Below are 27,461 nucleotides of genomic sequence, written 5' to 3' on the forward strand. Positions count from 1 at the left end.
ATGCTGCATGTATGAGCTGTTTTAGGAAAAGTATATTGTTACTACTGTAAAATGTTTTACAATACACATTTGAGTTGTTAGCATATTGATTGATTTTTGTCATTTAGATCAGCCGACTTACACAATTGATGATGTCTAATTTGGGAGAGTAAAACTATTCATATGAATCAAAGCAACTGAGAAAAACGTCACTAAAACTCTGTTAACAGTGGGAAGTAGATTCATGTTAAAGCTGACTGGGACATGATTGGCCATGCATTTACAGGTAGAAACTAGTGGCATGCAACAGGAAATAAATGTTTATTTGTATGCAGAACCATAAAAGATCTTCCTGGAAAAACTAGTGTTTAAGTGTCCCGGTTGTTTTTAATCAATTATTTGAAATCATAGCTTTTGTTTAATGATTATAGTTTGATCCACCCATTTAATTTAGCCCAACCAAAGGGCTAAATTCTAAATCAATCACAGTCCCAGATTGAGACTTGACTCATTGTCTCCAGTTTAACTCTGCATCTGAAAAAATGTTAAATACTTAAACTTATATATGTAGCAATGACAGATATTAATGTTAAACATAAAGCAATTTCACATAATAAAGCCAGCATATGTAGCATACAAATAAACCCCAAGACTAATTTTTTTTTTCTATACTTGTATGTATTCTATGCATCTCTCAGGAACAGTTAATTGTGGCTTTGATCACAAAGCCATGCTGTTCAAAACATTGGTTTGCTAGGGGTAACAAAAGAAAGCCTTATGACAGGAAGTCATGGTATGAATAACATAAATAATATGATCAAGTACAGAGAAACACATCTTTTTTAAAAAAATTATTTAATATTTGGTGCAGTGTACACGTAGAATATCCCAGAACTCACTGAGACTTTGATACTTGAAAAATGTAAATGTAAATGTTCGCTGTAACAATTTAGTCACTTTTCGCTCTCAGATATGAGCTTTAAGCTCACAGCAGCGCGGCGATTTTCACTGTCTTTACTGTAAAATAAACAAACAGCATCGCAGCGGCACGCCTGTCGTCTCCTGCGTGGGCATGCGCAGATGGAGCGTGGTGGGTGGAGATTTTTTTTGTTTATTTTCGTGGCTAACTAGCTAGTAAAACGCGTTGTTGTTAGCATTTATATTCCCCCTCACATTATCAGCAAAGTATAAGAAGTCGAACATATAAACGAGTGCGAGTTTAGCGAGTATTACACTGAAACGTTTTTTTAGGTTTGGGACCATCACAGAAGACCCTCGCGAGCTAGGCGTGAAGTTGATGAAGGTTAGCGTGCGCTAGCAAGCTAGCCGAAATAACGCTAAGGCGAGCTAGTTAACGCTGGAACTTCGTAGATAAAGTAAACCATATATTATCTCCTGCATCCAGGAACAAGGCTACAGCTCGGTGGTATCACTGTAAGTGCGCAACATTTTCTCTTTGATTTGTGTTGTGATTTATATATAGAATTAGTTGACGAGTAACCCAGTGTTAGCTAATGCTAACAGAGGATGAACTGGAAATTGCTGGCTCTCCTTATTCTGTTCATGAATTGTTCATTTGCTAAACGTGCATTAATATGAATACACATTTATTCATGATCACGAGCAGTGTAGTACCGACCAGGCTGGGCTGCATCATACTGGGGTATAAGGGATAGAGGAAATATAAAGTTACCCGCTTCCATTAGCTATATGGTGATTTCATCTTAAATCACCAGTTTTTTTTTTAAAACAACAACAAAACAAAACATTTTTTTTGCTCATTCATCTCCGATTTGCCTAAAAGGTGATGATCCATAGTTTGTATAGGTATAATTGTGGGTGTGAAGTTTTAGCTTCATATATGTAATACTTTTAAAGACATATTTTTCAAAAATCTGTCAACTTTCAGCACGTTTTTTCCCACTTTGAAATGTGCCTTGTTTGGCCTTGTTTGAACACGAATATCTCAAAAACTATTAAAGATATAAGCCTGAAATTATCACCAGCCTCTTTTAGCGTTGTAGGGGTTGTAATTTGTGACAGATACCGAAAACAGACAATTAGAAATGTGAACTTAGTCCCAAATTGCAGACTCTGATTGGCTTTTATGGTAAGAAAATTTCATGCTTGTATCTCGAGCATGGCCCCAGAGTTCAAAGAAAAACATATATAAACATTTAAGTTCAAATTTTACAAATTGGTCAATCAGAATGTTTACACTGATTTAAGATGAAATGACTTTATTAGGACAAAGGCTAGTTACATTTTTTTTGTGAGACTGTAGTAATAAGTAAAACTTTAACTGAGTATCAATTTATTTTTTCAGAAACTGAAGTTATTTTGTTCCCCGTACAACATACTGTATTTGTCAATGCAGTGTTGCTAATGGATGAATGGGAACTTTAAAGCAATGGTTACAAATTAATTATGTGCCTTACAACTCAAATGTCAGAATGACAACATTGTTATCAACACCTGTTCATATGTGCATAAAGTATTGAATCAAAGATACAGAAACAACCTTGAGCAGTCTTCTTTGGAAAAGTTGCCAGAAAAACTCTTCTTTCTGTGGCCAGTACATTGAGTGTTATGTCAGTTAGTTTTCTTCCCCACCTGAGGTGATTCACAGATTGATTTTTAATTTATGAATTGTGGTGTGAAATCCTGATTATTATCTCAACTCTCACTGAAGACAGTTCTCCTCCTGCTTTAGGTTGCTAAATTTGGGCAACAGTGGCTCGACAGTAATTTTACCTTCTCATTTCTTCTGGTAAAAGTAAAGAGGATACAGCTGGAAAGCCTCCCCAAGGTTGAAACCTAAGGAGCAAGATGTCAATCACAAGCACCCCCACGAGTAACGATGCCTGCTTGAGCATTGTGCACAGCCTCATGTGCCACCGTCAGGGAGGAGAGAGCGAAAGCTTCGCTAAGCGAGCTATTGAGAGCCTCGTCAAGAAGCTCAAGGAGAAGAAAGATGAGCTGGATTCCCTTATTACAGCCATCACTACAAATGGAGCTCATCCTAGCAAGTGTGTCACCATACAGCGGACTCTGGATGGACGCCTACAGGTGAAGTAGTAAATTCATACTTCTTTGTTTGTGTTACACCCTGTGACTGTAAATTGGAAAACTTAAGGACTTTGATGCACCTCTTTGCTCTAGGTGGCGGGGCGGAAAGGGTTTCCCCACGTTGTCTATGCCAGATTATGGCGATGGCCTGATCTACACAAGAACGAGTTAAAACACGTGAAATATTGCCAGTATGCGTTTGACCTGAAGTGTGACAATGTTTGTGTCAACCCATACCACTATGAGAGGGTTGTCTCTCCTGGAATTGGTGAGTAGATTTTAATTTTTGAGTTATTAATATATATAGAGTACTAATAAAGGGTTTATATAAGAATGTTACGGTTTATTCAATGTGATCATTTTCTTTGATATCATATCTCATATTTATACATAATATTTAGTTAAAATATCCAAGTTTCTTGCCTAACTTTTACTCTTGATTATTAAGCCACACTTAGAGTGATGCTGATTAAAATGTCTCGCTGTTAAATGTGTTTGCAGACTTATCAGGACTGACCCTCTCAAGTTCAGGTAGGGTGAGCATTTTCTGTTTGCTCAACATAGATTTCTGTGAATGTTCTTCAGTTCTAACCACATCCTGTTTTGCTAGGTCCACTCTTAGTAAAAGATGAGTATGACTACGATAACCAGCCATCTCACTCCAGCTCTGAAAATCACCTGCCGACGATCCAGCATCCACCATCGAGGCCGGGCCCACAGGAAACATTCAACAGCCCTGCTCTACTTCCCCCATCAGAGGGCAGCAGTTCAGCTTCTACTTCTGCTTTCTCGACCATTAGTGCCGGACCCTCAAGTAAGTCACGAAACAGTGTCAGCATCTTCTGCAAAATTAAAATAATGCAGCTACTTTAAAAAACACTGTGAATCTAAATGTTGCTGTTTTACACTTGGGGTTTGTTAGATTTAAATAAGCATTTTTTAAGGAAATGAATCAATTTGATTACTTATTTAGTCAAAGTTACTTTTATTTAGTCTTTTGTTTTAAGCTATTTATTAATGGAGCTGTTTTAAATGTATGCTTACAGATCCTACCCCGAACTGGAGCAGAAACCCCAGCTTCACCCCAGCGGGGCCTCAGCACCAGAATGGGCACCTACAGCATCATCCGCCCATGCCTCACACAGGGCATTACTGTGAGTGAATATAAAACATGCACAAGTTCTGCACAGCTTGGACAAGTCAAATCTGATAAATTCATTTGTAATTTTCTGCGTTCAAGCCAGTGGAGACAAATGTGCTATAAGGCTAATTAACCCTGTTAAGTAGTTTAGTTAAAGAATGGCTGCTGTAGCAGAACACATTAGTATTCTACAGAGACGTGAAGCCAAATAGGTGATGGTTTATTTATGAGTTATTGAAGATATTAGAGATAATACTTCTAATGTGTGAGTGGAGTTAAGCTTATCAAATTTACAAGTTGATTTGAAAATTAGTAAAATAGTCTTCACCATTGACGTCTGGTCAGTGCATTATGTTTCTGAGTCAGCCTCTTTTGGTCATTTTTAGCTGCTATGTGTTCAATACTCATTTCTAAATAAAATGTCTCTGTTTAAATACACGTGTAATTATTTTCAACATGATTTACAGGGCCTGTTACCAATGAAATTGCATTCCAGCCACCCATATCCAACCACCCTGGTAAGTACTAAGAAGAAGATCAAAGACAGTTTGCTTTTAAAAAATTTTTTTTATCCCTAATTGTGCTATGAGTGAACTTGATTGACCTCTGGTTGCTTGCTGGTTGTTTCAGCTCCAGAATACTGGTGTTCGATTGCATACTTTGAGATGGATGTCCAAGTTGGGGAGACGTTTAAAGTTCCATCCACATGTCCAATAGTGACTGTGGATGGCTATGTTGATCCATCAGGAGGGGATCGCTTCTGCTTGGGTCAACTGAGCAATGTCCACAGGACGGAGAACATAGAGAGAGCCAGGTACTATGTCACACACTTTAAAATATATCATAATATTGTTTAGTGAAGAAATTCATGTCAAATATGGTTACTATTTACTTCCTGTCCTTCATGTCGTTAGGCTCCACATCGGCAAAGGCGTGCAGCTGGAGTGCAAAGGTGAAGGAGATGTCTGGGTGCGCTGTCTGAGTGATCACGCAGTGTTTGTGCAGAGCTATTATCTGGACCGAGAGGCTGGACGTGCACCTGGCGACGCAGTTCATAAGATCTACCCCAGTGCTTACATTAAGGTGCGAATAGCATAATTATGAGATTTGGACTAATGATAATCTCAGTAGATTATGTGAAGTGTCCCTTTTTCGTTGTACTAGTAGAGAATTTTGACCATATATACACGGAGTCTCTCAATATTTGTTGACAGATTTTTAGCATTTGCCTTGTCCCCTGCCAGGTGTTTGACTTGCGTCAGTGCCACAGGCAGATGCAGCAGCAGGCAGCGACAGCTCAGGCAGCAGCTGCAGCGCAAGCAGCTGCAGTCGCTGGGAATATTCCAGGTCCAGGCTCCGTGGGAGGCATCGCCCCTGCGATCAGTGAGTCTTCCTACTGCCACTCTTAGCCTTGAACAAGTATATTGTTATGATTACTTGTGTTTTTATGACAAGCTCTATTTATGTTTGGAAAATGTTAAATATCAGACAAGAAACTCTGACCAAAGCACTTTTGAGATAAAATGTATTTATTCATAACCTGTTATGCACAGTTCGTCTTTTTTATGCATTAAAGCAAACAATGTTTTCCTTCCTTTACTTGTTGGTTTTGTCAGACTGTTTTGTGAGACTTTTTAAAAACAACTTAATTTTCTTTAACTGTCAATGATAATGACTTCTTTATAGCTGACCGGTGGTACAGTGGGTAGACTGAGTCTTTTCTGTGTGTGTCTTGCATGTTCTTCCTGTGCCTGTGTGGGCTTGATCTGGCTACATGCATATTTAGCTCAATTGTGCATGGATGAAAGGTAGAAAAAGTGCTTGAAGGGTGTAGAGTAAAGCACTGTATGAATGGATGACCTTTAGTCTGCAGTGCTTTGAGTAGTCAGTAAGGCTAGAAGGCTAAATTAAATTTAGTGGAAATGCAGTACAATATGCAACCTGATGTGAGTGGGACGAATGAGTATATTAGTAGTAGTCTCTGTGTGGTAACTGTACCTGTAGTATGTTCCACGCAGACAGACGGATTCCGTTGCCTCACGTTTCTCTGCTTTGGTTTGGCCTGTAGTGCCACATCAATCTAAAAATTGCCACTTGTAATTTCCGCTGCAGGTCTGTCAGCTGCTGCAGGCATTGGGGTCGATGACCTGCGCAGGCTGTGCATCCTCCGGATGAGCTTCGTGAAGGGCTGGGGGCCGGACTACCCACGGCAAAGCATTAAAGAGACACCCTGTTGGATTGAGATCCATTTACACCGAGCCCTGCAACTACTGGATGAAGTTCTGCACACCATGCCCATAGCTGACCCTCAACCTCTTGACTGAGTTAAAACATATGAACTGTATTAGGAAAAAACTAAAAAACTAAATAAATGAAAAATAACAGTTAAAAACAGAACAAAAAAAATCAGACTCTACTCTTAAGAGAAAAACTCCAACTATAAGCCTGGAGTGCCAAAGGAGGACTGCAAACACAGGGATGGTTAATAGTTTCTAGGAGTAGGAAGGAGGACATGAAGGCCAGCAGTATACTCCAAAACACACTTCTTTAAAATCCAGCACTGCAAGCAGTTTCCAGAATTCTGAGAGACTCGAGGTTTGCAGTTTCAGTGACTTCCAAACAGCTGGAGGAACATGTGAGTCACACTGGGAGGACTCGCAGCGCAGTGGAAGAGGACGGCCATGAAAAAGGAGGCTGATTGTTTACTAAGCGAGGCTGCTTAACATCAAACGAACACGGCCTGTGCCTCTCTAACCTCAAGGCTGAGGTTACAAAAACACTCAAGGTACAATGATAAGAATTAAAGAAAATATTTTCACTGAGAATATTAGTGCAGCATTAGTGTTGATGCTGTGCGAAGCCAATTCATCCATTTTCTTGCGTAAATTATTTAGTGAAATATTCGGCTCTCAAACAATTTAGGTGTTTGATCCCAACTCATCCTAAATGTGATTTCAGCTGGAGTATACGGCCGGTCCAGTCCTCCTCTTATGGCTCTCTTATACGGCTTCATGTACATGGAGTTATTTCCCCCTCACAGATCTGGACATTAATGTAAAATTATGTTATACATTACCCATGCTCTCGTAAACTGTAATCTTGCTTATTTTTCCAGTGCTAGCAGTCCTTGTTTGATGTGCTATGATTTATATTCTCCTTTTTTTTTTTTTTGTAATAACAGCATTTTGAAAAGCCCATTTTAGATGAACTCGGTTTCTCTTTCAACGCCATAAAACTTTCCTTTTTTAAACAACCAGTCAAGGCTGTTCTAACCCTGAGAAAGTAATGGCTTGGACTGAAAATTTTCCAAGCCAAATTTTCATTGAAATTAGGAAATAGTAAAAATAAAAATCTCACGCCTGTGTTGATATGTTACTGTATTTCTTTTACTAGCTTAGTGTCTTTTAGCACTTTATTAATTTGTAATTAATTTGTCTTCTTCATAGTCTCATTTGTGGTTACTTGTCGTAATCATATAATCTGTTAGCATAGCTGAAGGGTTTTCATTTCAAACTACTTGCGGTTTATGTGCTATCTGCCCAGAATCTGTTTTTACTTTCAAACACTCACCCACAGCAGGTTTGACTGGTGTATTTGGCTGACTTCAATACTTTAGAGACACTTTAGGTGGAGTATTTCTTTAAGATGGCTCACAATTACCCATTTTTATTTTAACGTATGAGATGAGTAACTGAGGGGTGAACTGTGAGAGGAAGTGTAAGCCATATTGATGCCAAAAAAAGCGAAAAGGTTATTGGACTGTAGTCATTTCAGTATTATGTCGCTTGTACAAGCTCGGTTTAAATTATCAGAACCATTCTAGTTTTGTTCAGCATTATTGATCAAACAATATTTTTGTTATCTGGAGCTCTGTTTACCTACAGCTGTTGCAGTATTTTATACTCTTTTTGCTACTTTTACAGTGATGAACCACCCATTCTAAAAAACGATAAAAAAAAAAAAAAAATGTACAATTTTCAAGAAATGCAACTTCATGCTTTTCTTTACAATTCTGCCATACAATCTGAATACATACAGAGTTCGAATGCTATTGATGTTTATATGTATGCATATGGTTGAATAAAATTTAATGGGCATCGCTCGGTGAGTGGATCAAGCTTGTTAAAAAGGAAGCCGGCTTTGAACAAGAAAACGTTTATTACTGCAAAGACAAGTCACAAATTTTAAGAAAAACAACACTAAAGCTAGCCTGAGCTGAGATCTGAAATATTCAGAAAAACAAACTACATGTGTCTTTAATAGTTTCTATGATCATCAATACGACACACTAAATGATAATGTCGTAAATATAAAACCCCCCGAATCATCCTGTTTTTTTTTTTTTTTTGCTTTTATGCAAAATACACGATACAAATCATCCTACACACGTTGGTTTGCTTTGCCAATTTTGAAAAATATACATTATATGAAGAAAACTTAACAGCACACAAAAGGAAAGTCACATGAAGTTTGTGTGTATATATTATATCAGATACTATACATTATCCAAAAAAAGAAGGGGGAAAAAGTAATCACAGAAGCACTTTGAGCCAACATATCAGATAAAATGTTCACCAAAAGAACAAATGAAATAGTTAAGACACAAATAAATATACCTTTTCTGTTTTTGATATATACACACTTTTGTCTAGGGTGAAGCCAAATAGAAACCTTCCCTAAACGCCACTCCCAAATGCTTGTGCTTGCATTAGAGGGTGCTACAGATGGCCACGACTCACTAGACTGTCAAATGGCACTTAGAAAAAAAAAAAAAAAAGGAAAATTACAAATCTCAAAACGGGTCACAGCATTCAGAAAATATTCAAAACAAATCACGATCATGAGAAAAAAAAAATTAATGAGAGAGCATTTTACTTACAGTTTTTATCATGGTTCATTAACCAGTTCTGTACAATAAAATGCAGGCAATCTACCATGAGCAACATGAGCGTCTGTGTGTCAAATCCAGTAAATAATCAGGAGTCCAGTCTGAGGACGTCTTTATGCTTCCTCAGCATTCTTAGTGGCAGCACCTGTGCAAGGAAATGTCTGCTCTGTAGCCTCTATCTGTAGCCCACCAGAGACCCAATAGTCACCAAGGCCCACTGCTCTGGCCGGGGTGAAATTAAAGGCACTGGAGTCCGCTATGGGTCAGTGAAGCTGCCATATTGTTCAGCTGAAGAGGCAATTCTCAGCTTTCACCAGGGTCTTAGTTGGAAATTTGCAAACAGTGGTTACAAAAACAATCTTCATCAATCTCAAAGACACTCAGAAATAAAGTATAATAGTGTTGGCTGCATTAACATTGGTCCAGCTTTTGGGAAAGAGGCAGGCTTTGAGATTGTGCCAGATGCTGATTTGGCTTTCTCAATCTGGCAAAAGTAAACTGGCTAAAGAGCTAAACTTAGTGAGAGAGATACAAAAATAAGAAGCTTCTAGCAGCACATGGCAGGGTGTGCAAGACCAGAAAGCACTTTTGATCCTAAAGGAAAACCAGTAAATCTATTTTAAGCCATTTTCACTTCGAATGCACAAAATAACTTTTCATCTCTGAGTGATGATAACATAATCCAGCTGGAGAAAGGTAAAAATGCCATTGCCAAGCAAAGAAGAAAAGTATTCTGCAAAACCTTTATTCCTAACAGTACACCCAAATTTACAACAAATTTGAACATTTTATAGACACAACCCCATTAAAGGAGCCTGTGGGAATGGTGCATTTCATTTTTTCAATTACGTGAACACATATTTATATAAGGATTTCCACAATATAAAAGAGATTAATAAATTCTCCATTTATTGGACATTTTTCATTACTTTCTCTGTTCTCTTAAGTTGCACTCAGTTTAATATCGAGAGTCAGGGCGGCAGTGTCTCGTCCGACACTCCGTTTGCTTGGCTCTTTTTGGAGACTTTTCAAGTTGTTCCTATTCAATACAGTTAAAATCTTGGATTTATGTGAGCCTAGTTCTACAATACGATCAGTGACTTTTTTTTTTCCTTAAGCCAGCAGGACAAGTGCGGCTAGTGTTACACGTTGGCAGGGCAAGCAGGGCTAGTGTTACAGATGTAGCATAGGTTTAATTGGTGAGGAAGCTGGGTTTGGAAATGTCAGAATTTACTTTTCAGATATCCTCATCCCCAAAAGGCTGAACATCAAGTAGAGTCCACTGACCCAATAGCTGAAAAGACATTTGCACTTTCCCACACTTCCCTAATGTTAAGCATGTTTTCTACACAGGCACACAAGCAAGGCTAAAAACGAAAAGTACCAGTGTACTGCTAGCATCTAAAGATGGCCGCTGAAGGGCTGTGATAACAGCATTTTTTTTTACCCTTAAATCAACATAAATGACAAAAAAAATAGAAAAGAAAAGAAAATCCAGCCTTTCTGTACAGGTCTGCTCTTTTTTCAGCAGAATAATCAAGAGTTATCATTAGTACCCATTATAACATATGCATAAGCAATTTAACAAAAACAAAATAAAACAAAAATCACAATAAATATCAATAAATAAACATTTTTGCAGAGAAATTGTACAGAGCATTTCAACAAGCATGAAAAAATAAGAACAGATATATTTTAGTAACAAAATGTTCCTATTTAGAGGATTAATCTCAATATTCTCCACAACATAGAAGGCTATAACAGTTCAAGTATAGATGTAGTCTAAGGAATCAGAAGTTAGTCACCATGCCTTTCCCATTTCACAGTCTATGAACTAATTACAGATGAGCTACCATGAGAAACATTCACATAGAAACAATCAGATCAACCACGTTAAAAAAACAAAACAAAAAAAACCCCAACAACAAATATATGTAGTGTATCATCATTATATATACTATACATATATATCTCTCTATATCTCTTTGAATATCAGAAAATATCTACTTTTGGTCCACTGTACAAAGATGATCTTTAAACAGGGAACAAAGAATGAAGCATGTCACGGGCTAAAAATTGAAAGGAACGTGTGTCAGAGGTGAGAGAAAAGCAATGCAGACTTTCTCTATCGCGTTGAGATTTGTGCAGTACAGTGGTGTGTGTGCAATAAGGTTAGGTGACTGTGCTGCACGCGTCAAAGGGCTGGCACCACTGGTTTGAGGTAGGGTGACTGATGGATGTGTTCCAACAAATACACACAAGCACACAGACGCACAGGCATAAACACACACATGCGTACATAAAAACGCAGCGCACACATAAGCATCCATGTTCACAAACACGCACGTTCACACACTTCACACAAAAACGAAGGCTAATAATGCAAGAATAGGCCTTGAGAGGGCAGAGTGAGGGCAGGGGAGAGGCTACAGACCACGATTCAGATAAGTAGCGGGCTAAGTAGAGCTGAGCTGGAGGAAACAACGGGCGTGTCTGCGCCTGCATCCCTTGGTCTCAACACTGATGAGCCAGCCCAAATCCAGCCACGAGTCACCAGAAAAGCCAAATCTGTGGCTTGGACAATGCAGAAGGGCTGTAGGCTCTCTACAGCACACAGTCAGGACTACACGGGCAGCTGCATTTAAAGATAAGGCACTATGATAAAGCCGAGGTACATTAAATCCCTGACATTCCTTCTGCTCTGCAACATGGCACTGTTGGACAGGAAACAACTTCTGTGTGGCCCCAGTTGGCTCACTCTTCAGTTTCCTCGCGTTAGTTTTTGGTCCACTGCAAACTTAAGGAATTTCATTAAGACAGAAATTGCAAAAACAGGGAAACGTGTCGGGTGAGTTGTTTTCAAGATTACAGCTTGTCACATAAACAGAATTACAGAGCATCTAAAATTAACGAAGGCAAGCGTTATGCACAGAGTGCACAGAAAAGCTAGCATTAGAGACTTTTTTTTTCCTTTTTAACAGCCTTTCTTCTTAATTTCCTATATACAAGAGTAGCAGCAGTGACATCTCTTTAGGGTTTTTTTTCTTGTTTTTATGTGGCTAAAAGCTATAAGTGTCTATCGGTGGGTGGCTACTAAATCATTCTCAAAGGGAACGGAAAAAACTGCCCCATGATCCTTAATTAAAAATCATATATAAAGGTTGTATCTTTGTCGGTTTTGTTAGCTACATACAGAAACATTTTTGTTCAACCAAAAGTGTATCAGCAGTTGGAATGTGTGACAACATGAAATCATACTAAAATTAGGAGGATTAACTAGAAAATTAAGGAAAAACGAAACAAAAACCCAAAACACAATGATAGCACCATGATTTCTTTTTTATGTAATATTAATTGAAATTATAGCAAAACTATTATGTACAATAGGTAAGGTCTTGAGTCAATCAATGCCTTTGCTCCACTGGGACTAGTGACATGGATTTGAGCTCTGAGACATCAGTAGTTATCAGTAGTAATTTGTCTTCGGGATAAAACCCATCTGCATACACAGACAGAGGCAGAAACGGGAAACATTTAACGGGTCGAATTAGTCCTTTTCCTTCAGGTCCCTTCCATCAGCTGCCGAGCACAGACTTAACGGATGACAGCACATCCAGAATCTAAGCAGTAAGACAAGGACAGAACAGCGTGGCCAGTGTATCAGGACTTCATTGCTCCTCCACTGACCCGGCTGGAAGAGGAGAGCACATCCACACTGGTGCAAACAGAGACAATGTGTGAAAAAGGACACAAACACCAAGACTTACAAAGAGAAAGATATGTGAAGAGTAACAGGGCAAAAAGAGGCCAGACAAGGTCGGCTGTGCCCCCAGACCCTCAAACAGAGGCATAGGTGTTGCCCGTGGTGCTGCAGTGGCGGATGGTCGGAGTACCAACAGAGGGGGTAAGGATGTGCTCAGTGTGGTCCTGTGGGGGCTGCGGCAAAGAGTGAAGTACACCAGGCTGGACAACACCCACCACAGGGTGGGACCCATCTTCTAGTGCCCCGACCTGGATCACCTGGATTACCTCGTGCTCCGACTTCTCCCGCTTGGCAAGAGGCTCCCCGGACTCCTCCGTGTCCTCTTCTAAGTCACTGTCCATCCCACTTGTTTCATCTAGACAGGAGAAAACAGCAAACACATGCATTAAAACGAAGCTTTAGAGACGACTGAAGATGCAGAAATCATCACAATTCAATGACATAAAAAATCTCACAATATTTGTAGCAAATATTATCCTTTTACATACCTTTGTCAATGTTAGTAAGGGATAAGGTGTTGAGACTGTCAAACTGCAAAGACAAACAATTATCATAAAGAATTTTCTGTTTAGTTGTTTTCTATTATTTCACAGTTTGTTATTTAATATAGTGTATAAGGATGGCACTAACTATGAAACATAATTTTAAAAAGTCAGAGAGAGTAAAGTGAAAACAAGATATGCAACATCTTTACCTCCCCCATGACACCAATAGGTGTCTCTCCAGTAGCTTGAGCCACACGATGTTCCACCAGGTAAAACATGTATTCATCATACAGCAGTCGAATCAGGTGGAAAGAACCAAAGCTGGCAGCACTGCGTAGGGTCAGGTCCCTGATCACCATCGAGCTGCAGAAATATAAAACACCAAAGTGTTTTTGTCTTTTCAAAACAATGCTGCACACTCTCATGTGTGTCTCAGAATACACTTATTTCCCACCCTCTACCACAGACCTGTAGAAGGACCATTTTAGCAGGAACTGTCGAGCTGCCCTGGGGAAGCTGGGCCGGTGCTCGTAGGGCTTGAGGACCTGAGTGACCACGTTGTCTAGCCACGCTGCCCATTGCTCCAGAGAGCTTTGCTGCTGTAATGTGGCCTTGAAGTCCTGCTCCAAGTGCTGAACCATTCCTTCCTCACACTGGCACACCCACGATGCCTGCTCCTATGCAACAGTCACACGGGGGTTTTATTTGGACATTTTCAGAAAACAATCGACAAAAAAACATTGGACAATTGAACAAGTGTCTATTCTTTGACACAGTAGTTAAGATCTTTAGTTCTTACCTGTACATTGGCAAAGTCAACACGATTGAGATCGCTGAGCATCTGGTTGATCTGTGATGTGTTTTGCAACACAGCACGTGCCGCCTGAGCCAGGTGGTTCAGAGATGTATATCTGCGCAATGTTTGCGCAAAGGCACTAACAGCGGCAATCTGTTAAAAGAAACAAGAGCCCAGATGTTATCTTTTTTTAAGTACACATGCATACGTATCGTAAACACATTAGTCTGCTCTAGGTATTCATGTTATCTATTATTAAACCGTAGTGTTATTACAGCCAGGCCTTGAAGTTATGCTCAGCCGCAATCCAACAAAATCATTTGAGCTCAGTGTCAGCCACCATAATTCAATTAAGTTTTATTTATGTACCTGATAAGCTTTAATGCATCCTACTGCAAATCTTACTTTGGTAGAACTACTTCACCTTATTTAGCCTGCACACAATTGCTATACATCTGCAAGCCACTTTACAAACCATCTCCTTGCTGTTGATCTCAGTCTCTAGATTTCGATGTATGCATACTTAAGGGTGAGGAACACACTCATGCTTTCTAAGTATGTGATCTGAGAGCCATGCAGCCAAATACAAACATCTGCAATAACATACCTTGGTCTGGATCATTCTCTGTGGAATGGCATTCATGGCATTGGTGAGCCAACCTTCCAGGCTTTTGGCAAAATTGCGAATGGCTTGAGTCAAGGCACCTGACAAATGATACAGAAAGGCAAATCTGACAACACTGCTTTAATGATTGAGCTGTCATAAACATTAACACAACAAACAAATAAAGCATGAGACATGTGTGACTGTGGCTCACTGGGAATGGGTCTCAGGACATCAGGAATAAGGATCTCCACAAGGGCCTGGTACATTAAATGGTCACAGGTGCTCATCCACTTGAGTACAGTTTCGTTTCTGCACAGCACCAATAGCTGTGATTTGGGGAGCCGCGCTTCAATCTCACTTATGCTGCTGCAAAATGAAAAACAAAACACAACAAAACAAAAAAACCCAGATTAACCCGTTTTTTTTTTTTTTTTAAATTTCTGACATTAAATATTTTAATATTTCTCCTTCAGACACAACATACTGCATGTATATCATTTACTTGACCTCACCTGTTTTCTGTGACAGTAGCACCCTCTACAGTGTCAGGGGGAGAATAACGCCAGAATGTCTGCCACAGCTTCTCAATCAGACTGAACTGGAGGTTGACAACCACATCCAGGATAGCCTGAAATGAAAAGAGAACAGTCATGACTGATACTGCTTTCTTTGTTCTTTTGAAAATAATGACTTCTAAAAACTTTTGCCAGTCAATTCTGTTATATTGTCAGTTTTTTCCATTGCACTTAGCGCTAAAATGAAATTCCATTCCTTTTGTATTAACAAGCGGAAACCTCTAACACGGACATTAAAATACCAAACTATCTGCAAGGGTTTGTAAGGACATTTTTTTTGTTTAACTTTTTTAATTTGGATAAAATGAAAATTTAGAGCTGTGGTCAACACTTGTGGATGATTTGATCCCTAGTTTCTGGGTCATTATCAGAGTTGAGGAGAACGTTCTGTTTCAAAATGTCAGCTGCAGGCATTTAAAGATCTCTGTCATACCTGATCTTTTCAAAAGTTGCCCCACTCTCAATCCAAAAAAACCCAACAAAACTTTAAATTCACAGACCTCTTTAAATTAAGCAAAAATGTACTTTACTGTATTTTTAGTATTAGCAGCTTTTTGTGGGGCGGCCGTGGCTCAGGTGGTAGAGCAGGTATACACATTTGAAGGTCGGTGGATCGATCCCTGGCTACTCTAGTCCGTGTGTCGAAGTATCCTTGGGCACGATACATCCATCAGAGTGTAAGTGTGAATGTCAGATTAAAAAAAAAAACATTTTAAAAAGCGCTTACACACAGATTGAAAGAAAGAAAGAAAAAAAAAGCACTGTATGAATGTGTCTGAGGTTGAGTGAATGAGACTTGTAGTGAGAAAGTGCTTTGGCTGCTCAAAGTGAGTAGAAAAGCACCATGTAAGTAAGAACCCATTTACTGTAGTTCTTGATTAAGAAAAAAGATGGTGTTATGATTGATAAAGAGAACAAAACTGACCTTACTCTGACAGAGAAAAACAGTCTTATTAGAAAATAAGTGGAAAACATGTGGGCCCTGCAGAAATTAAGTTAAGCCCGGGTTAATAGTCACACATGCGCGCGCACGCACACACACACACACACACACACACACACACACACGCGCACACACACACGCGCGCACACACACGCGCGCACACACACACACACGCGCGCGCACACACACACACACACACGATGACGCATCAATGAAGGTGATAAAATTGAAAGGGATTACTCAGACATCTTTTAGCATGAAAGAGGATCCTGACCCGTTTCCTTTGTGACATCAACTTAAGTGCCCAGTGTACCGTGTGTGTGAGACGCTGCATTGAATATAAAAAGCACTTTGTCTAACCTCACAGTGCTCTCTGTAAAGGGACTGGAGAGCTTTCACATCATCTAGGCTGATGTTCTCTGTATTGCTCTGTCCAAGGTCCAGCTCTACAAAGTCGGGGAGTGCCCGCGACGCATCTGTTGGAAGTGAACACAACAGAATCATCTAAAAGACATAATAGCCAGTATATGTCAGTTCATTTTTTAACAGACTTTTGGATAAAAAGAAAAGCCGCTGACCTAGGAACTGCTGGTGGTGCTGGCTCTGTGCTATAACTGTCTGCTCTGCAGCACCAGGATGGTGCTGCCCTCCACCTGAGTAATTCTCCCCAGAGCCACCATCAAACTTCTGCACTGGCTTGAACCTTAAAAAAACAAAAAAACAAAAAACAATAACAAAAAACCCCCGATGCCAAAATCACATTGCTTCCTACCTACTAAAACTACAACTTGCTAATATTGCAGTCCAGGCTGTGTGTGCTCTACCTCTGTTTCTGCTGAACAGGCTGCTGTCTGAGTGCCATGTACTGCATGTCTTCTTGGAGTCTGTTGAGTGGGGAATCTGGTTTCACACGTATACCATAGTAATGATATTTGGAGTTCCCTCTGCAACACAAACCCCAAAGTTAAAACACACTGATAGACTCACAGTGAGGAGGCAGGCATATTTCTAATAGATTAAAATGTCAAATCCCTAATGTAACAGCTTTTCTTTACTTAAGAAGAAGATAAAAGGCGCTAACCTTGTCCCGAGGCGTCTTGTACGGAGACCCATGAAGATGGAGCGGATGAGTTTGCCAAAAGAAGCTGCATTTACAGGGTCCAATTTCTGCTCCTGGCAATGGCGCAGATAATGATTGTAGAGAGTGGATCGTGGCAGACTTACTCCCTCTGCTGTCTCGTAGTTGTCCAACAGCCACTGGAGCTACAACAGCAAGAAAGAATTGTTTTTGATGACATTTTTTTAATCTTCTTTTTTAACTTAACAGACTCCCATGTTGCTCCTTACAAAAACCTTAGGCCAACAGTTAGTAAATATAATACTGCTCCATCACTGCTCTGCAAAAGCTTCTATAGCAGCCAGAAAATTTAAAGCGATAATAATTAAAACCAGCAACAAAAATAGCAGGCACCACACTGAACTTAAATGTACAGAGACTGGAGAGAGGCAGCAAGAGAGTGAGTTTAGCAAAAGTTAAGGTTAGACGTGGGCGAGCGTTCATAAAAGCAACTTACATGGCTGTTGAGCAGCGAGCTTCTCTGACTGGATAAACCCTCCGATTTTTGGAGAGTCTCAATCGCCATTTCAATCTGATAAACCACGAAGCACAGGACAACAAAATGTAAGGGGGGAAAATGAAAACAAAAGCAAGAAAAATAAAGAGTTGATGTACACACATGAATAGGCCACAAGCGAAAATAAAAAAAGCCAATCTAGAAAAGACTCCAAAGCAAGCACCGCTAAACCCAAGCAGAGCAGGATAACCTGTCAGTCAGGAAAAGCTTTCGAGATGACAATGATTCTGTAATACCAGACTGGCTCTTATTTTACGGGGGGGAGGGGGGGGGGGGGGGGGGGGGGGGGGGGGGGGGCATGAACACGAGACATAAAGTAAAGTGAGATATGCAGTAGTTGGAAATAAGACTCTTAAAAGACTGTTTGAAAGCTAATAATTTAGATGAAGTGTACATAAAAGTCCAGCAAAAAAGTAAGTAGACCCAGTGATTCAACACCTTGTAGAAACATTTTTAGCAGCAACAGCTTTTCAGTATGACTATCAGTGTCTCTCAATGTTATGGAAGAATTTTGGCACACTCTTCTGTACAGCGTTGGTTTAGTTCTTTCTGGTTTGCAGATATTTAGTTATGCACAGCTCTCCAGATCTCATTTAGACTGAGGGCTGGACTTTGACTAGGCCACTGTAACACCTTGATTCTTTTCTTTTTCAGCTATTCTGTTATAGATCTGGTGCTGGGCTTGGGCTCATCATTGTGTTGCATGACTCAGTTTGGACAAGCTTTAGCTGTTGGACAGATGGCCTGACACTTGATTCTAGAGTATTTTGGTCTACAGAGGAGTTCATGGTGATCACTACAAACTGCAAAACAAGCCCAAATCCTCAGCCCTCCACCACTGTGCCTAACAGCTGGTATGAGGTGATTGTGGTGATATGCTGTGTTTGGCTTTTGCCAGATGTGGTGCTGTGCCCTATGGACATCTCCACTCTGGTATCGTCCATCCAAAAGATAGTGATGAAGAAGTCTTCTAGTTTGTTTGGATACAACTTTGCAAACTGAAAACTAGCCACCATGTTCTTCTTTTTAAAGAGAAGAGGCTTTCTCCTGGCGACCCTTCCCAATAAACCATACTTCTTCAATCTTTTTCTAATTGTGTGGTAATGAACTTTAACATTTAAAATGCTAACTGAGGCCTGTCATTTTCTTCTCATTATTTTTTGCAATTTCTCTGATTATTGCACAGTCTTGGGGTAAATTGCTGGAAAGATTGTGACATTGTGTTAACCCACACCTGAATGCTCCAAACCAGCAAACTTCTGCTTTTATAGAGGTGCTCACACTTGCTGATGATCAATTAATAACGTATAATTAGCGGCACCTGGCTGCTACTTAGCCTCTTAATTCCTATGCAAAGCAATAAGGGTGCACATAGGTCTTCATAGACTTGCATAGAGTCCTGTGAAACCTGATTGCACATGTTGTTTTATGAGTAGATATTTTCTAAAATGCAAAATATTTTCTTACAGTGAATTCAGATCATTATAGCAAAATAAAAAGGCTACGATTTTCCATAAGCATGCCCTAATTTCCCCTCCTTACTGCACCTGTCTCTTAGCTCTTTATCCCTTCCCTGTCTTCTTCCTCAAAGATTGGAAATAGTAGACATATAAAATAAGGGATAAAAACAAACCCCTATATTGCTCAAATAACATTAAAGATGATAGTGTCGGTAGAATTTATATCACTCCAGAAACTCCGAGCCTACACAGTGCATTTCATACATCAGCACCACATAATGACCAGAGATAAAGCACACGCCACACACTGAAGGAAGAGTAGCACGCTAAAATTGTCTATGTATGATATGGTACAATATGTGCACACATGAAAATTTTGCACACATGACATAACTTCAAAGTTTAAATTTGGAACTCTAATTAAGAAATGGCCAATCCACATTTCGGATCAAACTAGTGCATAGATAGATGAAGCGTGACACAAACAGCATTTATGCTAATAGGAAGATTCCAAGCAAACTATTACTGGCCTGCATCTTACCAGGCAAAATTTATAAGTTACCAAATCACAACAAACTACATAACACTACTCAGATCAAGAAACAAACACACAAACGCAAAGAGGTAAAGGTAGACTGAGGACCCACACAGTCGATGCTATGCAACTTACAGTAGCTGGTGAAGCTCGTGCGGTCTGGGTTGCAGGGTGGGGTCCAGCACTGTCCATGAGGTAAGCCCCAGAACTGCTGCTGATTACCTGACCCCCCGCCAGACCCATGCTCATTCCTCCAGTGCCCCCTCCTCCATTGTTGGTCATGCCATGTGACGTCACCACAGTGGACACCTGTGCCGAGCTGCCCTGTGTGTCAAAGTAGTTCCCTCCACTGTTCTGGCTGTATAGCTGTGGCTCTGAGTAGGAGTAGGTTCTTCTGTTTAGAAGAGATGACAACAATCAGCCAGTGTGCCCAAAGTAAGGATAGAAAAATTACAAACGTTTATACATGGTAAATTTATTTTACAGACAATTTAAAATAGGTGTTATTGTGGATTTTGTGCTTTTAAGATAATTAAATGTGACAGTGGTGCACTGGTTAGCACTACACACTACCTAATTTGAAATGTGACTCTATTGAAACATCAACCACCAGCATGATATACAGTGACATAGCATAAGTCAAGTAAGCACAAAAGTAGCCTAAGCAGCATTTTCCCTGGACATTAGAAGTAAAATAGGAAAAAAAGGCTCAACACCGATTGTCACATTATACAACTGAAAAATATTTTCTATTTGGGATGATCTATCTTGGGTCAAGCTTTTTAACCAGCCGCTTAAAGTCATGCTTTTCTACCATGAAACCGAATCAATAATGTCCATCCACACCTTGTTCTTCCTGTTCCATGTAGTGCAACTAAAGAGTGCAGATACTGATGCTTTCTTGAGTCATTTGTTTACTTTTGGGTTGCACATGACCAGCTGCTAACATCCTCTGGAACAGCCCGGTTGTGCTCGACAGTATATTTTTCCGTCAAACGGTGAATCATGTTTGTTGTTTAAACTTAGAGTGGAAAAGTTTGTTTTTTTTTTGTGCATATTTTGCAAAGTATTGTGTTTGAGGTAAATCGACATCGGACGCTGAGATGGGCCTCACGCAATGACATGACTGTGCTTGTGTCACTGCTGTACATGCTGGGGAACATTAAAGCATGTAGTTGCTACAGCGACGATGTCATGATAAGACACTTTTATATCCTGTATTATCGCAGCTGATATAACACGGCATAGCCATACTTCTGCATTTTGTTTGCGTCACATATCAGCTTGGGCTTGTTATTGAGTGTGCATCTAACTCTATTCCCTAGACTCAAGAGACTCTTGGAAAGCCTCACCATTTAAAAGAAAAGACTACTTCAGGTCATTTTCAGGTGACTAAGCACCATCAAACACAGGTCTCCACACCACAAAGAAAAGAAATCTAACACAAAAACAACCATGCACTCCCACCAACATCATGTGCTTGTGACATGAATGATAGTGTGAAGAGACCGGGGAGCAGAAAGAACAGGCTTCAGAGATTTTACGTTAATATCTGTGGAGTGGTGTATGAGCAGTCTGGCTAAGTGACTCACATGGTGCCATTGGTGAAGACGCCACTGTTTTCCTCAACATACTGCACCTGTGCTGGGTAAACATGCTGAACCTGTTGAACAGTCTGGGCCTGGAAAGATAAATTGCAAAGGTTATTAATTAATCAACTTGTTTACTACACTTCTATATTGAACTAAGTAATACAAACATCCATTTCATGTGCACTGGCACCAGGCAGGCTGGACGTACCTGCTGCTGGACGGGGACCTGCTGGGTGGAGCCAGTAGGCTGGACAGGCACAGTGGTCTGAAGAGGGACAGTGGAGGTGGAGTCAGCGCCTGCTTCAGGGGTCTGCATGGCGCCTAAATAAGAAAAGGAAAACACAAAATCATTGTAGACCTGATAGTCTAACCGGTAAAGCAGCTTTTTACAGACCAGTTTATCAGAAGTTTAAAATTAACACAGGACAATATCGTGTTAATTATAATGTATTTAATCGAATATAGTGCTGAACATAAGAAAATGTGCTCAAAAATGTGTGCAAATTTTGAATTTGGCACCAGCAACACATTTAGAAAAAGTTGCGACCAGAGCAACAAGAGACTTGGTAAGTTATGTAAAGATAAAACCTGGTGAATTGTGTCACTTCACCAGCAGCATAGAGGAATCCTTGAGCGTGAAAGACTTTTATGGACAAATAGGTACAGGTTAAAGCTCATCAATGTAAAAGTACAAAGAAACTGGGGGGAGTTTCATCATCTGTGATATAAGGCTGAACAGACAAGACCTTCAAGGCCTTGTGGAGTACTGCATTGAGGACAGGCACAGCTCAGTTGAGGAAATGAAATCATGGACTCATGAAAACTTGTGAAATTAATGTCCTTGAACACAGTTTGTTGATGTGTTTAAAAAAAGAGAAAAACAAAATATAAAAGAACAAAACAAACAAACAAGAGACCCTGTATAATCATAGTGTTTTCTGTATGGGAGGACGGATTGAGGTAAAGTGAAAAGACTGTCCTGAAGTTTGACCAGGGAAAATGATTTTTGGAAACAGCAAACACCTGTGGAGTGAAAAAAGAAGAAAAGAAAAAAGAAACAGACCATTCAGCTTTTTAAATGCAAACAGTTCAAAAGCCAAGCATACCAATATGGCAGTGTAATGCACATCTATGGAATACACATTAATGCTGAGTGATATATATAACTTTGAGGGGAAAATTTGTTGCGATTTGGGGGAATCTTTTTACAGAAAAGGGTTTATTTCCTGCCTAACCACATTGTGCATCATAATAGCATGGTTATGAGTTCAAATCTGCTAAACTGGCCTGTCTGTAGTCTGGACCTGGTACTCTATCATCTGGACCATTACGAAAGCAAAATATGACAAATAAGGCCCCAAACTGTTTGAGTAGCTAAAAAAGCCTACATCAGGAATGGAATACCCATTTTGCTTGCTCCTCAAATTTAACGTCTGACTTTTCAGTTACCAAACATGTATAGGTTGTTGTTAAAAGAAAAGGTAATGTACCTTAGTGTTCATCATGCCTCTGCCCACCCCGAAAAAACAAAAAATGTAATACTCTATTCACAGCTAAATAGGGGGTTTATATTACTTGTAATTATCAGTGTAGCACACAGCTAATGCTAGTGTGCTATCAAAGATCAATGAACACCAGTTCTAATAGGCAAATAGTTTTGATGCACCAGCCAATCCACATGATTTGGTTAGGCCAGGACATAAAATGTAGGAAACCTTAGGTACCATCACAGAGCCTTGTATGTTTTACTGAAATCAATGCTAATAAAACAGCTCTAGACCAATCCTACGGAAACACCTGTTTCTGCCCTCTGGTACTCAGTGTGCCGAGAGCCTCATGCTTCAGTGACGCATGATCCTGTCTCCATGTTCACAGCCATAAACCAAGTTAATATTTAACAAACTCCAAACAGATGCTGCTTCTCATTTCTCTAACAGGCACTACTTTCACAGGTTTATATTACTTAAGACTTGCATGAAATAGTATTAACAAAAACCCCCAAAACAAAACAAAACAAAACAAAAAAACTGCCAAGAACAAAATACCTCATTATAGGTCTTTACCAGATGGGTTTAGTACTAACCAAAGACCTATATTGTACATCTTAAATTTAAGACTGCATTTATATACCTACTAAGACAGACTTTGTGAAATTAAGGACAATAGGGAGAACAAACCTGATGGTGAACCTGTGTTTGTGAGTTAATAATAGTATGACTACGCTTGCCTCCATTCCTTTCCTTTCTAGGGAAAGGCCGCCTCCTTCCCACCACAGTTTCCATGAACAAGCCTCTCTTGGTTAATTAAGCTGGGTCTCCCAACAGCTTCAAATCTCTGCAGGGACAGCTCGATCTGTCCCTTCACCTGACACTGGCTCCTCTCTTTAGACAAAAATTATCATTTGATTCTTGTTGAGGTGACTAACCTCAAATGAAAACAACCGGGTAGAGTCAACAGTAGTAGGTGCAATGAAAATGAAAGAAATAGCAGGGCAAAAGGAAAATCTTCTTAAGACACTGAAAGTTAGGACAATACGCTGACATTCTTACAACAGGATTAAACCTTTACATGCATGCTACAACAAACCAGTAACTTGGTTTAAAAGCCGGTGAATCCAAGCTACCAACCCTATTAAAGTGCCACACCTCACAAGCTTCAGCTTTTAGTTCATAGGAAAAACCATGATGGTGTCTATCACAGGTGTTTAGCCACCATTTCCTCACACAGCTTCATTGTGTCTTGATTTTATTCTTGCAAGACTCTGTATCTCTAGGACTGGCATTCTTCCCTCATTTGCTGTTTTGGTCATGGTGGCACAGACTGTCTAACACTGTCCATCAGAAATCTACGATAGATGTTCAAATGATCTGGTTATGGCAAGCCGCAGTTAATAATTCACATTGTTTTCATACCCGCTGATCTATTTGGTAAACTTGTTTGCCCTTGTGCAAAGGGGAGTCTGATATTGGAAAACACCACTCCCTTCAAAATAGAAATGTTTCATCATAAGATAAAGGTGACCACTTGGAATAACTTTGTATTGATTTGTAGTGACCTTTCCATCTAAGGGGGCAAGTGGACCCAAACCGCATCAGCAGAATGTCCCCCACAGCATAACAAGGGTCAAGGGTTTAGGTTTTTCCTTTAATCTGTCAACCATCTGCATATGAATGCTGAGAAAGGAACTACTTTGAGAGAGGACGTAGGGTTATATTCCACATTGCAGGTGAAAATCTCAAGTACAACTGATCCCACCTAATCGTAGGAAAATAGACCCTGCACTGCAGCACACTCTTGCTGCCTCACCTCAGACCCCTCCATAAAGACACACACACACACACACACACACTCCCTTGTGGCCCACTTAAATGCTGTGCTCCACTGAGCAAGTGCAAGCCCTACAAAGACTCAGAGGAACAAAAGCCACCAAGGAGTGCAACATTTTGCTCAGAGTTTTTTTTCCCCTCCTCAGTTTCTCCCGCTAATGCCACAGGCAACAAATAGTAAAGCAGGAAAGGTTCACAGTCACAGCTACCAGAAAATACAAAGAACTATAATTTGCCTCTCTAATGATTATGTATGACAAAGTTGGAGTTCTTATGCACTAAGCCAAGACATAAGAACAGGTGAACAAGCTTGAAAAGTACACCACACTCAAAGTCTCGCTTTCTATCGCTCTTTCTCTCTCACACACAAACACAGCACCACGATCACCGCTCATACAGCACCTGTGAGATGTAATTGGGAGCTGAAAAGGGAGGGGGTAGGGGGTATGCAAAGTACCACGTTTGTTTAGGAGCTGTGTTCTAAGATCGTAAAGGAGGAGTTGCTTGTAAGGACTGTCGATTCTGATTTTGATGTGAAAAACCTGCATAAATAAAAGGCAAGCATTAAACATTAAAACACTGATATGCCCAAAAATGCATAGCTGGAAAATTAAGTGCTGATAACTATGGTCATCTAAAATCTAAATGCATCCTTTATAATCTTTTACGTGTCCCCCTTTTTACATTTCTATTGAAAAGCTGTGGCAAATAACAAAACAAACGTGCTGCCGAGTGATGAAAATGGCTGACTGAATAATTGAATTAATCAGCCCCTCTTTAAGTGATTGGAAATGCAACAGGATCCAGGCAGCAGGTGGCATGGTACTATTTCTGCCCTAGTGGACTACAGGTAAGTGGTAACATGATCTTATAACTAGCAGTCTCCAACATCCTGTTTATGTGTGTGTGCATTTGGTGGGAGGGATGACCTATTTTGGGTTGTATATGCAAACAGATTAATACATGAACATTATTTTGAGCTTTAGCTTTTATTTTACAGGTGGTATGAATTACTCTGGTGCAGTGAGGTCCAGCTGCATGTGAGAGACAAGCGCTTCTCGTACAAAATACATAAGCAATCGCAGTGAAAAAGCCAAAGATGACCAACAGTTGTTGTTTCTGGATGCCCTCTCTATGATGGATGCATACAAATAAATGAAGATGGTAAAGAGTCCCCACAATGCTGCAGATGTGCCCATCTTTCCCTTCTCAGCACATGCGCGCGCGCACGCACGCACACACACACACACACACACCTGTTCTCTTGCCTAAGGGAAATCAGAGGTTGCAGGTGAACAGGTGGACTCGAGAGTAATTGTGATGCAACATTAAGAAACCTACTTTTTTTTTTATAAGAAACTGTCAGATTAAGGAATGTTCAAAACGTGAATGAAATACAAAAACAGAATAGTTTTACTCAACTCAAAAGCAGCCTGGAATGCCCACAAACAAACAACCCCCAAACAACCTCCTTTCTGTTGAGTGCCATAATAAAAACAACACACTTAACCCTCCTTCCATTCTTTGGTACTCAGGGTACAAAAAGATGAATAATAAAAATACAAAAATGAATTTCTGTCTTTAACAGGGAATCAGTAATTCTGCATTATTCTTATTGTGAAGATGGGGTGTATTAACTGTTACCGGTCCATTTGCTGAATCAATAATACAGATTAACAAAACGAGTCAAGAAAACATCACGCTGTTTAAAGGATAATCCGTTAAGTGTTGTTTTTCTCAAAGCTGCCCACTGCAAAACTTAGCCTTGCGTTATCAGTCAGCTTATCATTGCCATCTGATGCCACAAAGAGGGCAGATGGAGAGCTAGCGAAGCTATCTTGCTCCCTAAGACAAAAGGGAAAGTAATGGCTTAGCTATTGTCAATAGCAGTAAGTGTGTGTGGAAGGCTAGCTCACAGCACTTTCCATTGCTAATCGACGCACTGATCCTGTATGAGCAAACAGCTGAACCACCCGAAACACAAACTTTCAATATCCCCATAACGTTACCCTCTCCCAAAAAAAAAAGAAAAAAAAAAAGAGAGAGATACCAACAGGCATTGTCAGAAGGCATCGCTGGCGTTAGCAACAGACACCTGCTCCTGCTCCAGCTGACCAGTTAGCATCACTGACTAGCCAAGACCTACGCTACCATTCAGCGTGACAAGTTTAAACAAATAAGTTACGCAGAAAACACAATTTCCAGTCCAGCTGGAAGCGTTTCGGCCAGTTTTAGCCTCACACAACGCAGTAAGAGGCCGTAGCTAGCTCCCGGTAGCGAACAGGACCTCTCACAGCAGTGGGCATTACAGGCAACGTTAGCAAGCAGGCTAACACGTTACAAAGAAACACCCTCGCTAGCAAACTACCCCAGCGATTCATCGAGCCTTCATTCATCAGCAGACAAACATAAACCCGAGCGATAATATTTTCTTCAAAAGAACCAAACAAACTACAACGTGACGCCAGAAGAGAACTGTGTGTTGGCTAAAAATAGTAAAGAGTTTAAGCAAACCTGAGCTGTGGACTAGTTGATGAAGATGAGGATGGTGGAGGAGGTGGTAATGATGGAGAGAGAGGTTGTTGTTGGTGGGTTACAGTCGCCAGGACTACGGTGACTATGGCGCTGCCTCACTGGGCAACAGTTGCTATAAAACTGCAGCGCGCAA

At 40.1% G+C, this 27,461-nt stretch overlaps 2 protein-coding genes across 3 annotated transcripts; one reads left to right on the forward strand and one right to left on the reverse strand.

The window, feature by feature from the left end:
- Positions 1-1,046: 1,046 nt before the first annotated feature.
- On the forward strand, positions 1,047-8,972 carry smad4a (SMAD family member 4a). Of its 2 annotated transcripts, none has more exons than XM_085167146.1 (11): positions 1,047-1,413; positions 2,693-3,048; positions 3,142-3,316; positions 3,550-3,579; positions 3,659-3,862; positions 4,095-4,202; positions 4,657-4,707; positions 4,820-5,003; positions 5,104-5,272; positions 5,434-5,572; positions 6,302-8,972. In XM_085167146.1, the coding sequence occupies exons 2-11, from the start codon at positions 2,809-2,811 to the stop codon at positions 6,511-6,513; spliced, it is 1,512 nt and encodes a 503-aa protein (XP_085023272.1). In that variant the 5' UTR covers positions 1,047-1,413; positions 2,693-2,808; the 3' UTR covers positions 6,514-8,972. The 2 variants fall into 2 exon arrangements, with proteins under 2 accessions (XP_085023272.1, XP_085023271.1); XM_085167145.1 differs by having other exon boundaries at positions 2,757-3,048.
- Positions 8,085-27,461, reverse strand: rfx3 (regulatory factor X, 3 (influences HLA class II expression)). The gene is made up of 17 exons (XM_085167144.1): positions 27,308-27,461; positions 21,676-21,788; positions 21,468-21,556; positions 20,011-20,269; positions 17,821-17,895; positions 17,328-17,509; positions 17,071-17,190; positions 16,825-16,949; positions 16,607-16,722; positions 15,241-15,356; positions 14,940-15,094; positions 14,729-14,826; positions 14,125-14,274; positions 13,794-14,002; positions 13,535-13,688; positions 13,329-13,371; positions 8,085-13,195 (listed from the first exon to the last, which is right to left on the reverse strand). Exons 2-17 carry the CDS (start codon positions 21,781-21,783, stop codon positions 12,915-12,917), a joined length of 2,280 nt encoding a protein of 759 aa, XP_085023270.1. The 5' UTR covers positions 21,784-21,788; positions 27,308-27,461; the 3' UTR covers positions 8,085-12,914.

The sequence above is a fragment of the Neolamprologus multifasciatus genome, chromosome 7 (genome assembly GCF_963576455.1).
Source record: "Neolamprologus multifasciatus chromosome 7, fNeoMul1.2, whole genome shotgun sequence".
In the NCBI taxonomy this organism is placed as follows: Eukaryota; Metazoa; Chordata; class Actinopteri; order Cichliformes; family Cichlidae; genus Neolamprologus; species Neolamprologus multifasciatus.